This window comes from Balaenoptera acutorostrata, chromosome 18 (genome assembly GCF_949987535.1).
Source record: "Balaenoptera acutorostrata chromosome 18, mBalAcu1.1, whole genome shotgun sequence".
In the NCBI taxonomy this organism is placed as follows: Eukaryota; Metazoa; Chordata; class Mammalia; order Artiodactyla; family Balaenopteridae; genus Balaenoptera; species Balaenoptera acutorostrata.
The window spans coordinates 79903618-79920348 of record NC_080081.1 but is presented as its reverse complement, the minus strand read 5'-3'; the positions used below and the strand labels follow the sequence as shown (position 1 = coordinate 79920348).

At 36.7% G+C, this 16731-nt stretch overlaps 1 protein-coding gene across 4 annotated transcripts in view; it reads right to left on the bottom strand.

Moving 5' to 3' along the window:
- Positions 1 to 16731, bottom strand: part of ZDHHC20 (zinc finger DHHC-type palmitoyltransferase 20) — a 70126-nt gene that overhangs the window by 36610 nt on the left and 16785 nt on the right. For all 4 annotated transcript variants that reach the window (XM_057533094.1, XM_057533096.1, XM_057533097.1 and 1 more), the window contains exons 2-3: positions 7352 to 7378; positions 2923 to 3026 (exon numbers count right to left, since the gene is read on the bottom strand). In XM_057533094.1, coding sequence (XP_057389077.1) covers positions 2923 to 3026; positions 7352 to 7378 — 131 coding nt within the window. The remainder of the gene's footprint in view (positions 1 to 2922; positions 3027 to 7351; positions 7379 to 16731) is intronic.

Here is a 16731-nt window from a genome sequence, read left to right as displayed (position 1 = left end):
TAACTTATAAAGGTCTCAGCTTTAATACCACATCTTCAGAGATTTCTTTGATCACACTATCTAAAACAGCTTTTTTCCTAATAGCTTTTATTGTTATGCTCTGCCACATCATCGCGTTCTTTTTCTAAATGTATCACGATTTATAACATTTTATGTTTGTCTCGTTCTTTTTATTCCCAGAGCCCACCGCAGTCTGACAAAGAGCAGATGCTCAGTAAATACTTGCTGCCTGAAAGAATGAACAAAAAATGCTTACCTTTATAACTTAACTTCCCTAAAAATGTATAGTTTTTGCTTTTTAGACCCAACCAATCCCCCTAGATCCAAGCCCGAAGTGTTGCTCAAGCCTCTACATTTAGAGTCCTTTTAATGCGGTCATGAACACCTGTCTCACAACTATGCAATTTCTTATCAAGAGCTACTCAGGCAGCCCAGAGTAAGCTTATTCAGAAAGATAATCTTACATTCCTGTTCCTGGTTGTCACTGCAGCCTAGCTTAGCCGGCCCTTCATGATTGAATAATCAATCCCTTCAATACTTACTGATTCCCACTATGTGCCAGACAGTGAGAGAGGGATATAGTGGAGAACATGATAGAAATGATCCCTGCCCTTAAACACCCGACAACTTAATAAGGTGATGCATACAGGTAAGCAGGCAATTACAATACTAGATGACGAGGTCCGTGACAGGGAAGGCAGATCGTGCCACAGAAGGGTCACTGGACACAGGCTGTCAGTCACACTAACAGTTACACTTACAGGAACAGGGGAGCACGAGGGATGGAGTGGACATAAAGGCTTAGTCAAGCACTGGGCTAAATGCTAAATGGGTACGACATTGCAAATACAACAACCAAAAAAGAAAAAAATAACTTAGATGGCACTTATGTGCTAGGCATTCTTTTAAGCACTTTCCCTAGAGCATTAATTATATATTATTATAAATACCATCAATCACATGTACGTATGACTAATTTATTTAACCCATACAACAATCCAATAAGGTGCATACGACTACCACCCTCACTTCACAGAGGACGTACCTGAGGTACAGACAGCTAAGGGGCGTGTCCAACATCACGCGGCTAGAAACGCAGAGGCATGAGGCAGACGAGGCGGTCTGGAGCTGGGGGCTGAGTTCTGAACCTCTGTACTATCCTGCTTCTCAAAAGCATTACCAATTGTTTTTCTTATTATATTATTTATTTCCTGTAGTAAAAACTATTTACTTTCACACATGCTATGTTTCCAACAGCCATCACTACTAGTAATTGATTAGATAAAATTAGGTCCTTTTCAACTTAAGAGATTAAGATATGGATGGCAATTTGTAATATAACTTTAAGGGCTGACTAATTATTAGCAAATGTTTGAAGAATATATTTGAAGAAACAGTAAGCGTGATGAGTGGTTTACATTATCCCTTAAAACAAAAGCCCCAGTGGAAACAATGGGCAATGAGAGTTTGGTGTTACCCACTACTGCTGAATGGACGTGCAGCACCCAGCAATTCTCCTCCCGGGCGTCTGCCCCTAAGAGCTATGCATGTACGGACATGTGCTAGAATGTTGATGGCGGTCCTATGTGTAGCAGCCTGAGAATGCAAGCGGCCCAACGGCCCGTGCCCATCAACAGTAGACCAGATAAGTAAACTGTGTTATGTAACACAGCCGAGGAGGGAGCCACAAGTGTATACAACATGGATGAATGGCACACGCAGAGAACGTTAACGAAAGAAGCCAGACACGCAAGCACACGTCCCGTGTGACTCCACCCACGTGAAGTGCAGACCAGGCCGAGCCCGTGGACGCTACTGGGTGGGTAGGGGTTGGGGGAGCAGGAGAGCGGTGTCTCGTCAGCAGTGACTGGGGGGCGTGTGAGGAGGCTCACGGCAAACCGGTCATGTTCTGCCTCTGGAACTGGGTGCTGGTTACTCACGTGTCCAGTTCATGAAAATTCGTCAAGTATACATTTATGGCATGTAGAGTTTTCTGCATATATGTTCTATAAAAAGTTAAATGGAAGCTGATATCTTTAAACATACGTCTATAATTTTTAATGGCTTTTGATGAATTTAATACAAAGGGAAACAATTACATTATTACCATCATCTAATATTTGAGTGCTAACCATATGGCAGGTCCTATGTTAAGAGCTTTACGTGAATGAATCTCACTTAATCCTCACAGGCATCCTACAGAGACGGGCATGACTGTTAGCTCCACTTTCCAAACAGAAAACTAAGCCTTGGATTCATTAAATAATGTGTTAGAGCAGAAAATCAAACTCAGGCAGTCCTAACTCTAGAGTATATATTCTTATCTATCTAGCTATTCTAAACTTTAGGTGAAGAGAATTCAGTCAGCTATATCAAGGCAAAAGAGACATAGTGGTCTTCAGCTTTACTCCACATAAATGTGCACTCATGTTATTTCCAAGTGGAACCTCCAAGTAGAAAAAACACTAGCCACACTAGGTGTGACAAGCCACAGCATAGACAATTTGTTTCCCACAATCAAAACACTTTATTTAGTTGCAGCTTATTTGTTCAGGCCTGAGAGAAAATAAATGTTGAGAGTTTCTAAAAATAAACTCTACTTTCCTAACTCAATTCTGTCCCTTAAGATTATTCACTCCAGTGACATAAAGTACATCTTTAATTTAAGAAAACATAGCAGGGCAGAAGAATATTAGCACAGCTAAACCTTAGCGCCATCACCCATCTTTTACGATGCTACGTCAGTGGGCTGTATCTGAGGGATACGCTGATGACTCACACTCACAATGCAGAGTTACCAAGCAATTTATGAATGAAAACAGAACAAATGCATTATGTAATAAAGTTTTAACAAAGGCAACACAGGGAAAATAATTCCATAATTAGTGAAAGCATTTGGTAATTTACCAACATTAAATTTACCTCTTTGGAGGGGGAAGCGGGAGACGTGAAAATTGTCATCCAATAGGACCATACAAACATAACAATGAACAGATGGAAAGCCACAAGGTAAACAACGGCCTTTCCTGGTAAATAAAAACAAATAACATTTCATTGAATCCAGGTGAAAACAGGAAAAAGCATTATATATTAAAACACAATATTTAGGGTCAGGAGGCTCGATCCAATAAAAAATTTAATTAAAATGTACTAAAAACATCAAATATATACACTCTTTCATCTGTATGACGTTAACATTACAGATATGAAAAAACATTCTATTCCTGCATTTAAGGGTTATTGGCCTGGTTTATAAGTAAAGACTGTATTTCTGAGATGAGATTTGATTTCATTAAGTTGCTGAAGATTTAAGCTGAAATCTTATGAGCACCTCCTTCAAAAGCACTTCCTAAAAGTTAGATTTTAAATGACTTAAAAATTATTATTTAATGTTCACTATGAACATTGAATCCAAGGAACTATATACTGAAAATAAACAACTCAATTCCTGGACTGTCAGGAAAGGTATCCTAAATTCCATTGTCCTTTTCAACACAAGGTAATGAAAAAATTTTAGCCACTCTGAATTTCTGCCATAACTGTTTCCTAAGTGGATTAGTGTAACATTCCAACATCTTTATCTCCAAATAGTCACTCACTGATATAACTAAAAACTTTCTGTTGTGTTCTGTGGTTTTTCTATCTGTAAGAAGTGGGACTGGTTTCCATTAAGAAGCCAGAACTAGTTACCAAGTGCTTAAACTCTTTTTCAGTTTGGAATGCAGCACCACAAACTCACTGAAGAAAACAAAGCACAGATGAGCATAAAAGTCTGAGATTCTACTCATTTTTAAAGTTCGGATCCAATATTACTTTTTCCAAAAGCCTCCTCCATTACTTTCAGAATTTATTATCCCTTCATACTATCTCCCCAAATAATTTACTCAGACTTCAATTAAAGCACTTAATGTGTTTCCTTTAGGTTAGTTGCTTAATACTGATGAGTTAATAAATGCAAAACACTTAGAACAGTGTCTGACACATAATAAATCCTCAATAAATACTGGCTATTATTATCATTGCTGTCCAAGTATAGCAGTTCCTTCTTCTCAAAAACTGGTTCTTTTTGTGCATTCCCTATTTCAGTGTTACCCAAGTATATAGACTGATAGAAGTTTTCACTGGTCTGCAGTTAAATGAGAAACATTAAGAACAATGTAGTGAAGTTTTTATAAAGCTAACATGTATTCAATTTGAGGTACTGTCCTTCTTTTGGTCTGAGGTTACTTTTCCTTATGTTTTTGGTTTTTAAAAAATGTTTTCACATAAAATAATGATACAAAATTGACAACTTGCTGGACCCCAGCATTTTCTTCTGCAATTATACTGGTCCATGCCTGGTCTAACAGAACAGAACCCTGAGACACACAGATGACTGATGCAGGAAGCCAGGGCTCGATGACCCTCACAACGCATGGCTGGCTAATCAGCACGGAGCGCATACTTCAACTTCTAGCTCCTAAAATCTCCTTCAAAGTAAACTTCTCATTCTTTTCACTGCTAGTGCAACAGTTCTTAAATTGCTGCTCATGTCATTTGGGTCACTGCACAAGCCAAGGGGCGCCCCTGCCTTCCAGTCTCTTGCTTCCAATCCATCTCAGTGGCCAGCGTAAAATATGTGGCTCACCGTTTCTTATCCCCATTGGCTATGAAATTCCTGGGAAATAGCTCCATCTACATGACTAATGAATGCATTCTAAAACTCTGGAACTTCCTAGTAACCATATTTATTTTAACTATAGCTACTCAAATCAGCCCTTCTACCTACTGAAAGTCTACTAGAAGACATATAACGTTACCTTATTTCTAGCCCTCACAATGGTCTCGTAGGTATTCTTTCAGTTTACAAATGTGAAATCGAAGGCTCAGAGAATTTAATATTTTGCCCAGTGTTACTTACTTACTAAATGATAAAGCCAGAATTCAAACCCATATATGCTTGATAAAAACCCAAGGTCTTTCTCACTGTGTCATATCTAAACTAATTTTCCTCCGCTTTTTAAATTATTATCTTAGTGGTCACATCCTACTTCAGAGATAACATCTGGTGCCAAGATGAAGCCCTAACCACAACTTCCTTCTATTCTCAAATATGCTTTCTTTTCACTTTCACAAAAACTGATTGTCATCCTCATTGAAAATTGTGGTTTCGCAAAATCTGCATTCTCTATTATTCCAGCTCCCTCTAGGCTAAACCCCATGGTCTAACCAATGGATTCAATAGCATCCCTTCATTTGTTTCTCCTTTAGAAAAACAGGCTGGAGCTCAGTCTCCTGTTACACCAACACTGAAACCATTTATCAAGTCTGCAATTTTATCTTCACCTAGCTCATTTCACTTTTTTATATCATTGCCTTGCCCCCATATTCAATCAAGTTTGTCAATCCTCATCTACATATTATTGCATAGCTTGGTTACTTTAACTTTAAACTTCTTAATCACTGAGTTACTTACAACTAAGGCTAGAATATAGAACAATATACTTTAACAATTTTTAAACATTTAATATTTTTTTAGAATATTTTTGCTCTCCGTAAGAACAAAAACACATGGTTTTTGCCTTAAAAAATCTTAACCTTCAGTTAAAGAAAGAAAAGATAAAATAAATCTCTTAGTATACTGCCTGGAATATAGTAAGTACTTAATAGACTGTAGTTATCAAATTATAAATAACAGGAAATATTGTTTTTAAATAAGTTCAAATTAGTGTGATTACTAATAATCCCATATATATGCTATAAACTATTGGTTAGAAGTAATACTTAAAGTAAAAGCTTAACTCATCAAATTGAATCAAAGTTCAAAGAAAAACTGAACCTATAAATCAAAAAGTCTGACTCAAAAATCACCTGTAACTGAATTAAGAAACAAGCAAATAAGCAAACAAAAGACTTTACTGAAAGACTCTCTGAAAGACATGGGGAAAATAGCCCCAGGACATAATGATCCAAGTTAAAAGTTCTTTTATAAGAACTTCAGAAATTCTCTGCTTTCTATATCTGTGCTTTCAACACACAGGAAACAGTTTTGATTTTAAGCAAGAAAAACAAGCCTACCAAGATTGAGTCTATATTTATTCTGTTACTGAGAAATTAGATCCAAAGTCGACTTGAGGTTTACATGCTTAATGCCTTCTATTTTCAACAATAAGAATATTTATTGGGCTTCCCTGGTGGCGCAGTGGTTGAGAATCTGCCTGCTAATGCAGGGGACACGGGTTCGAGCCCTGGTCTGGGAAGATCCCACATGCCACGGAGCAGCTGGGCCCGTGAGCCACAATTGCTGAGCCTGCGCGTCTGGAGCCTGTGCCCCGCGACGGGAGGGGCCGCGATAGAGAAAGGCCCGCGCACCGCGATGAAGAGCGGTCCCCGCACCGCGATGAAGAGTGGCCCCCGCTTGCCGCAACTGGAGAAAGCCCTCGCACGAACCGAAGACCCAACACAGCCAAAAATAAATAAATAAATAAATAAATAAATAAGAAAATCCTTTAAAAAAAAAAAAAAAAAAAAGAATATTTATTAATAATTTCTAGGGACTTCCCTTGCGGTCCAGTGGATAGGACTCAGCTCTTCCTCTGCAGGGGGCACGGGTTCGGTCCCTGGTCGGGGAACTAAGATCCTGCAAACTACGCAGCTCGGCCAAAAAAACAACCACCACAAAAAAAAAAGTTTCTAACTATTGAACTGTTTTAGAAACCCTCTGGATTTTCATATCTCAAATCAAATTTTATTTTTGAAATTTGATCTCAAAGGACTTAAAATTTTCTTTTATCTCAATAAAATTCTGAGTAATGATTTTTCTCTCTAGACACTGTCTCTTTGACTAGTCATTAAAACTTTAATTCCATTTCAAAATGAACTAGTAATACAATTTACAAATTCAGAGTCTGGTTACTTAATTAAATGACTATGAGTAGTAAAGTACTATTTGAAACAAATGCATAAACAAGAGAACCACCAATAAAATTTAGACATCATGAAACAACACCTCCTCCTCAAACTTAGCTAGGACTGAAATTAAAAATCTTTGAACTGCTACTATAAAGAGTTCTGAAGAATATACAAGGCAAAAATATGTATATAAATACATCAAAGAAGTTTGGGTACTAGATGCCTTACAAAATAACAGCAACTTCAACTTACATAAATAACACAAATGAGAATATACTGAATGTATAAAAATAAATCTAATAACACATCTCCTTTTAATCACTTAAGCTTTAAGAATATATATTTTCTTTCTGGAAACCAAAACACACACAGTCATCACTAAATAACAAGTATATGGGTTGTAATTAAGATACCATAAGTAGTCTACTTAACTTGAGAGTAAAAGTTAAAAGTGCCTTACCGTTCTCTCCATTTCCAGAAAGTGTAACTAGAATAGAAGAAAACACAGTGAATATATTTTAAACACTTGTATATAAACTTTATTTCAGGTTGACTATTCACCTTAATATCATTTTCATAAACACAAAATTTAGTTGTAAAATGTAAACAATAATGCAAATTCAGAACTGCACACTCAAAAACCATGGAAACACTAAAATTCAAATTATTCTTTATCATAAACATTGCAATCAGATTAAAAGTTTTCTTCAGACCTTTGTTAACTTTAGGCGTATCAATACGGTTATAGTTACGATGTTTTGCTTAGCTCTTTTCTTAACGCTACCCACAGAATGAGCGGAACTCTCCTCTATGGCACTCATATGGTACTTAATTAAGTAGTCTGTGATGTAATTTACCAAACTTTTTGTAAAAGCTACACACAAAACACATTGTTATTTTTCTACAGAAAAAAAAAAAAAAAAAGAGGAACTTAATCCTGTAATTTTTAGAGCACTTTTCTTCCTAGTTTGAAACCCTGGGAACTGCTCCTTATTCCTCCGCTCTGGATAGTCCAATGGCCTCTGGGTCCTGTTGATTCTACTACCTAAGTCTCTTCACATCCGCCTCCCCCTCCCATTTCTCCCATTGCCTTGTTTTAGGACCTTCTCAAATGCGATAGCTTAAAGCAACTCTACTTGCAGTTGAACAACATCCTCACCACCAGCAAATCAACACCCACCAGTCACTTACAGAAAAAAGTCCACAATCTTCAGAGGAGCAAACACTATAGGCCCTCTGTGATCTACAATCTGTCCACCTCTCCAGTCTCTTGTCATTTGCCCATACCCACGGTCTAATTATCCTGAAAAAAACTGCAGTTTCCTAAATACATCAGGCTGTTTCACACACTGTTGCTTCCCCTATTCATCCTTCAAGACCTGGCGTATACACTCCCTCCTTGGCAAAGCCTTCCTGAGTCCCACTCTAGGCAGAGCGGGTCACTCCTTTATTTCAACGCTGCTCACCCCTCCATCTCTACCATACCACCTCATTTTTCGCAATTATTTGTTGACATGTCTGTCTCACCCTGCTGGACTGCATTAATGTGGGATCATGTCTTAGAACAATAACAACCCTAACAGTTATCATTAGTTCCCTCTTACAGATAAATAAACTAAGACTCAAAATAATTAAAGGACGTCCCTGAGGTCACAGAGCTAGTACATGCAGTGTAGATAAGATGTGAACTCAAGGGCTTCCCTGGTGGTGCAGTGGTTAAGAATCCGCCTGCCAATGCAGGGGACACGGGTTCAAGCCCTGGTCCAGGAAGATCCCACATGCCGTGGAGCAGCTAAGCCTGGGCACCACAACTATTGAGCCCTCGCGCCACAACTACTGAAGCCCGCGCGCCTAGAGCCTGTGCTCTGCAACAAGAGAAGCCACTGCAACGAGAAGCCCGTGCACCGCAACGAAGAGTAGCCCCCGCTCGCCGCAACTAGAGAAAGCCCGCGCGCAGCAACGAAGACCCAACGCAGCCAAAAATAAATAAATAAAATTAATTTAAAAAAAAAAATCTGAACTCAAGTGTATTTGGACTTGTATTCTTTCCTGGAGTGTGTTTCATTTTATTCAGTGTTTTAGTTCCAAAGCCTGGCATACAGCAACAATACTTAAGAAATGTTTATTAATTCAATATCCATTTTTGACTAAAATCTCTTGATAAAATAGGAGTATCTGGATACTTCCTTAGTAAACTAAAATATATCTATCTCAATCCCCAAACCAACATAATTTAATGAGAAAACACAATAGAAGTATTCCCACTAAAGACAGGAACATAGCAAGCAGGTTCATGATCATTACTTTTTTTTTTTTTTTTTCAAACATTGTTTCCGAGAGGCATAGGGCTTTTTCCAGCCCATCTTAGGTCATTCAGGTATGGTCTGGGGTAGTTAAACCCTGGGCTGGTCCCCTCTGGCCTCACAAAGCATTTCCCCTTCATGCTAGTGTACGCTACTAAAAATATAATTTTCATTAGGTGCCATATATGAAGTGATTGGGAAGCACTACAGCAGCCACACAATCGTAAAAGAGAAATAAATTAATTGTATAGAAATTGAAAAGGAGACATATGTATCACTACTTGTAGATTATATGACTACCTTCTGTTATAGTCAAAGAAAACCAACTGCAAAACTATTATAAGTAAGAGGTGATAGTGTACAAAAACTGATATACAGAAATCAGTAGATTCCCAATATACACGTAATCACTATGTAGAAGTTATAATAAAAGAAAGTTCTATTTACAAAGCCACCTAAAAAAATAATGTTCCTAGGAGTAAATGTAAGAATTGAGCAAGATCTATACAAAAAGAAACATTTTGATGTTTCTGAGGGACACTAATAAAAATCTGAACAAGTGGAAAGGCTTATATCCTTACATAGAATAGACATCATTAAAATGGCAATTCTCTTGAGGTTATTCTTATAAATTTAGTGTCATCTCAATAAAAGTGCTTTTATTTTTTAAGTAGTCAGATTCCAAAGTTCATTTGTGGAAAAATAAACTTACATGAGGAAGTAGGAAAATTTTGAAAGAGATGAATAATGAAGTAGCACTAGTCAAGTCAAATCCTAGAGCACAGTATTTTTAAAATATTACAAATGCCCCAATTATTAAAACAGTTGTACTGGCTCATGAATAAATAGATCACTGGAACAGAACAGAAAGCTCCCAAATGGAACCAAATACATATAAGAATTCACTATATGATAAACATGGGATTTCAAATCAGTGTGGACAGAGCCAATAAATAGCATCAGAATAAATGGGTAGCCATGTTGAAAAAAGATACCATTGAGATTCACAACACAGGTCAGGATAAATCCCAAATGTATCAAAGATTTAAATGCAAAAAATAAAAATAAAAACAAAATCATGCATGTACTACATGAAACAAGGGAAATTTTAAAATATATACACTTTTGGAGCTGAGTAGGTATTTCAGAGTATGACACAGAACACAGAAGCCATAGGAAAATACTGATATATTTGACTGCATAAAAGTAAAAACAAATGCTCGAAAAAAATCACTACAAGACAACAAGAAACTAGGAAAAAATACTCACAATTCTTACTATGGACTAAAAACTAATTTCTCTGTTTAAAGAGTACCTACAAATCAATGAGTTTCTTTTTAAACAACCCACTTTTTCACAGAAAAGGAAATACAAACATCTCAAACATAAAAAAGATGGTCAACCTCATTCATAACAGAAATCCAAAGTAAAACTACATGAAGATACCATTTTTAGTAATCACATTAGTAAAGATCAAAAGTTGATAACATACTGTGTGATCACACTTGTCAGAGCAGAGTTCTGATTTAAATTGCATCTGGCTAACAGTTTCTGGTGGCTGCCTCTTCCAACTTCCCACTAGGACAACACGCAACTACAGGAAACAACGAAACTGTTCCATACCAAAAACAAAGCTAGACAAACCAAGAAGGACCAGAACTACTTCGTCAAGAGGGCTTTCCTGACCACAGGAGTGGGGTAAATAAATCTCCTTAGCATACATTCCCACAGCACTATATAATTCCCTTATCATAACACTCCTGACACTGGTATGTAATTACTAGTTTCTAATCTGTAGTTCCTTCCAGATTTTTCTTGGAGGAAGGGACGCGACTGAGTCAACAACGCCTGGCACAGGGCGGAGTGGAACCAGCCCCCAGGATCTGTTAGCTGCCCCTCCGACTACACAGACAAAGGACAGTTAGGGACAACGAACGCTGAGCCGTCTGCAGAGCCTCTGGCCTCACAGAGGGATATTCCATTTTCTGAGGATCCCAATATAGTTTTAAAAGTTCTTTTGATGATAAAGCCAGAACTATAAAAAACATTACACATACTAATGGTTACATGTGCCTTGTAAAGGTATAATGAATGTCCTTTTTTCAATCATGTCAGTGACCATGTATAATCTCATTTGCAGATAATATTAATCTAAATTTAAGTTTCTATGTGAACCTGAGAGCTGGCCACATGCTCTTCTCCACTTAACTGCCCCCTTTTCTCACCTACTCCCCACTAATTGAGATTGAAAATCCCAGATACTCTCACTTTACCACCATCCTTTGCATCTACTGTGGCCATGTGATACAGTTCTGGCTAATGGATACATCTTCGGAAAAGGAAAAGTTATGGTGGAAAAAACTTTTTCTTCCTTGACAAGTGAGAAGCATGTGAGGAGAAAGCCATTATAACTGCCTTCATCCTGTTTTTGCTTTGCATACTTATAGTGTAAGGATGTGCTGACAATCTGTAATTGCCAACGTTCAACCTTGAGGGAAGAATATTTGCTGGATACAGGATTCTGGGTTGACAGTTCTTTTCATTTAACACTTGAAAAATGCCATAGCACTTCCTTTTGGCCTCCACAGTTTCTGATGAAAAACCTGCTGTTGTTCTAATTTTCCCCCATAGGTAAGGTAAACTTTTGTCCCTGTTTTCAAGATTTTATCTGTCTTTAGTTTTCACAAGTTTGGTTATGATGTGTCTTGGCATGGATTTCTTTATCTTGTTTAGCATTCACTCAGCTTCTAGAACCTGTAGGTTTACGTCTTTTGTCACATTTGCAAAAATTTAAGCTATTATTCCTTCAAGTACTTTTTCAGCCACACTCTCATTCTTCTCTCCTTCTGGAACTCTGATGACACACAGTTTAGATTTTTTTTTTTTAATAGTTTCACAAGTCCCTGATGATCTATTCATCTTTATTTCTCAGTTTAATTTCTTCTGTTGTTCACCCTGGGTAATTTTTATTCCATCTTTAAGTTCACTGATTCTTTACTCTGCCCTCTCCATTCTGCTACTGAGCAGACTTTTATGAGTTTTTTAATTTGGCTATTGTATTTTTCAGTTCTAAAATTTCCAGTTCTAAAGATGGCTTTTCTCTATATCTTTGTCAACCGAAGGTCACACAGACTTTCTCATATGTTCACTTCTACAAGGTTTATAGGTTTTACATTTAGGTCTGTAATAGATTTTAAATGCTGATTTTAAAAATATATGGTATGAAGTGAGGATTGAGGTTAATTTTTTTGCCTAGAGATGGACAATAGTTCCAATATCGTTAGCCAACAAAACTATACTTTCTCTACTGAGTAACCCCTGGATCATCTCATGAAAATTAATCAGCTATATTTGTAAGGGTTTATTTCTGAAGTCTCTATTCTGCCCCATTGATCTATAGTCCACTCCTACTCTAACACCACCCTGACTTGATTCCAAGCAGCTTTAGAAAATCCTGAAATCAGACAGTATGACTCCTCCAGCTTCTTTTTCAAAAGTGTTTTGGCTATTTTAGGTCCTTTGCATTTCCATATAAATTTTAAGCTCATCTTATTGATTAAAAAAAAAAAAAAAGCCTGCTGGGATTTTTGGCTGGTATTGTATTGACTCTATAGATCACTTTAGAAAGAACTGATATCTTTATAATATTGTCTTCCATTCCATGATCACAGCATATCTCTTCACTTTAGCTTTTACCTGATCAATACACAAACCTTGCACATATTTTGTTAGATTTATCCCTTTTATTTAATTTTTTGATCCAATTATAAATCAGCATTTTAAAAGTTGAGGTATAGTTGATTTACAATATTGTATGTTTCAGGTGTACAACATAGTGATTCACAATTTTTAAAGATTATACTCCATTTATAGTTACTATAAAACATTGGCTATATTCCCTGTGCTGTACAATATATCCTTGTAGCTTATTTATTTTATACATAGTCATTTGTACCTCTTAATCCTCCATCAGTCGTTACCCCTCCTTCCTTCCCTCTCCCCACTGGTAACCTCTAGTTTGTTCTCCTATATCTCCGAGTCTGTTTCTTTTTTGTTATACTGACTAGTTTTTTTTTCTTTTAGACTCCCCATATAAGGGATAACATTTAGTATCTTCCTCTGACTTATTTCACTAAGCATAATATCTTCCAGTTCCATCTATGTTATTGCAAATGGCAAAATTTCATTATTTTTCATGATGAAGTGGTATTCCATTGTAATATATGTACCTCATCTTCTTTATCTATTCATCTGTCGATGGACACTTAAGTTGCTTCCATATCTTGGCTATTGTAAGTAATACTGCTATGAACACTGGGGTGCATGTATCTTTCCAAATTAGTGTTTTCATTTACTTAGAATATATACCCAGGAGTAGAACTGCTGGATCATATGGTAGCTCTATTTTTAATTTTTGAGGACCCTCCATACTGTTTTCCACAGTGTCTGCACCAATTTCCATTCCCACCAACAGTGTACAGGGGCTCCCTTTTCTCCACATCCTTGCCGACATTTGTCATTTGTGGTCTTTTTGATGATAGACATTCTGACAAGTGTGAGGTGATATCTCACTGTGGTTTTGATTTGCATTTCTCTGATGATTAGCAATGCTGAGAATCTTTTCATGTGCCAGATGTTGGCCATCTGTATGTCTTCTTTGGAAAATTGTCTATTCAGGTCTTCTGCCCATTTTTTAATCAGGTTTTTTTTTGATGTTGAGTTGTATGAGCTATTTATATATTTTAGATATTAACCCCTTTATTGGTCATATCATTTGCAAATATTTCCTGCCATGCAGTAGCTTGTCTCTTCGTTTTATCGATGGTTTCCATTGCTGTGCAAAATCTTTTAAGTTTAATTAGTCCCCCTCCTTCCTTTTTTTTGGCCACACCTCGCAGCATGCAGGATCTTAGTTCCCTGACCAGGGATCTAACCTGTGCCCACTGCAGTGGAAGTGCAGAGTCTTAACCACTGGACCGCCAGGAAAGTCCCCTAATTAGGTCCCATTTGTTTACGTTTGCTTTTATTTTCTTTGCCTTAGGAGATAGATCCAAAAAAATACTGCCGCAATTTATGTCAAAGAGTGTTCTGCCTATGTTTTCTTCTAGGAGTTTTATGGTTTGAGGTCTTACATCTAGGTCTTTCATCCATTTTGAGTTTATCTTTGTACATGGTGCAAGAAAATGTTTTAATTTCATTCTTTCACATGTAGCTGTCCAGTTTTTATAGCACCACTTTTGAAGAGACTGTCTTTTCCCCATTGTATATTCTTGCCTCATTTGTCATAGGTTAATTAACAATAAGTGAGTGGGTTTATTTCTGGGCTCTCTATCCTGTTCTGTTGATCTATGTGTCTGTTTTTGTGCCAGTACCATAGTTTTGGTTACCGTAGCTTTGTAGTATAGTCTGAAGTCAGGGAGCGTGATTCCTCCAGCTCTGTTCTTTCTCAAGATTGTTTTGGCTATTTGGGGTCTTTTGTGTCTCCACACAAATTTTAAACTTATTTGTTCCAGTCCTATGAAAAATGCCCTTGGTATTTTGATAGGGATTGCATTGAATCCGTAGATTGCCTTGGGTAGTATGGTCATTTTAACAATATTAATTCTTTCAATCCATGAAAATAATACATCTTTCCATCTGTTTGTGTCATCTTCAATTTCTTTCATCAGTATCTCATAGTTTTCTGAGTACAGATCTTTTACCTTCTTAGGTAGGTTTATTCCTAGGTTTTTTTTTTTTTTTAATGAGATGGTAAATGCAAGTTTCCTTAATTTCTCTGTTAGTTTGTTGTTACTATATAGAAATGCAACATATTTCTGATATTTGTTTTGTATCCTGCAACTTTACCAAATTCATTGATGAGCTTTAGTAGTTTTTTTGCTGGGGTCCTTAGGATTTTCTATGTATAGTACCATGTAGTCTGAAAACAGTGACAGTTTTACTTTCCGATTTGGATGCCTTTTCTTTCTTTTTCTTCTCTGACCGCTGTGGCTAGAATTTCCAATACTATGTTTAATAAAAATGGTGAGAGTGGCACTCTTGTCTTGTTCCTGACCTTAGAGGAATGATTTCAGCTTTTCATTGTTGCGTATGATATTAGCTGTGGGATTATCATATATGGCCTTTATTATGTTGAGGTATGTTCCCTCTGTACCCACTTTCTGGAGAGTTTTTATCATAAATGGATGTTGAATTTTGTCAAAAGCTTTTCTTGCATCTGTTGAGATGATCATATGGTTTTTATTCTTCAATTTGTTAATATCATGTATCACACTGATTGATTTGTGGATACTGATCTATCCTTGCATCCCTGGAATAAATCCCACTTGATCATGGTAAATGATCTTTTTAATGTATTGTTGAATTTGACTTGCTAATACTTTGTTGAGGATTTTTGCATCTATGTCCATCAGTGATACTGGCCTGTGATTTTCCTTTTTTGTGGTATCTTTGTCTGGTTTTGGTATCAGGGTGATACTGGCCCCACAGAATGAGTTCAGAAGCACTCCATCCTCTGCAGTTTTTTAGAATAGTCTGAGAAGGATAGGTGTTACGTCTTCTCAAATTTGGTAGAATTCACCTGTGAGGCCATCTGGTCATGGACATTTGTTTGTTGGGGATTTCTTTTATTACTGATTTAATTTCATTACTGGTAATTGGCCTGTTCATATTTTCTATTTCTTCTTGGTTCAGCCTTGGGAGATTGTACACTTCTAGTAATCTGTCTACTTCTTCTAGGTTATCCACTTTATTGGCATATTGTTGTTCGTAATAATCTGCTATGATCTCTTGTATTTCTGTGGTGTCAGTTTTAACTTCCTTTTTAATTTCTGATTTTATTGATTCAGGCCCTCTCTTTTTTTCTTATGAGTCTGACTAAAGGTTTATCAATTTTTAAAACTATTTTCAAAGAACCAGCTCTTTGTTTCATTGATCTGTTCTATTTTCTTAAGTCTCTATTTCATTTATTTCTGCTCTGATTTTTGACTTCTTTCCTTCTACTAACTTTGGGTTTTGTTCTTGTTTTTCTCATCCTTTCTCGTAAGGTTAAGTTGCTTATTTGAGATTTTTCTTGTTTCCTGAGGTAGGCCTTTATCACTATAAACTTCCCTCTTACAACTGCTGTTGCTGCATCCCATAGATTTTGGATCACTGTGTTCTTGTTTTCACTTGTCTCCATATTTTTTTTTTATTTCTTCAGTGATCCACTGGTTGCTCAGTAGCATATTTTCTAGCCTCCACTTGTTTGTGTTTTTGCAGTTTTTTTCTTGTAGTTGATTTCTAGTCTCATAGTATTGTGGTCAGATAAGATGCCTGATATTATTTCAATCAATGAGACCATTAGTACTGCCAGTAATATGATTACTGAAAGGTTTAAATAATTTGTTGCATATATGCTCTACATTCTCTAATAGCTGTACCGTATCTAATTTGTTAGAGCAAATAACCATTACAAATTATATTTTTCTCTTACTTATAACCCTCCTCACTTAGGTCTATAAGAACATACGTACATATTTATTGTTCATATCATAGT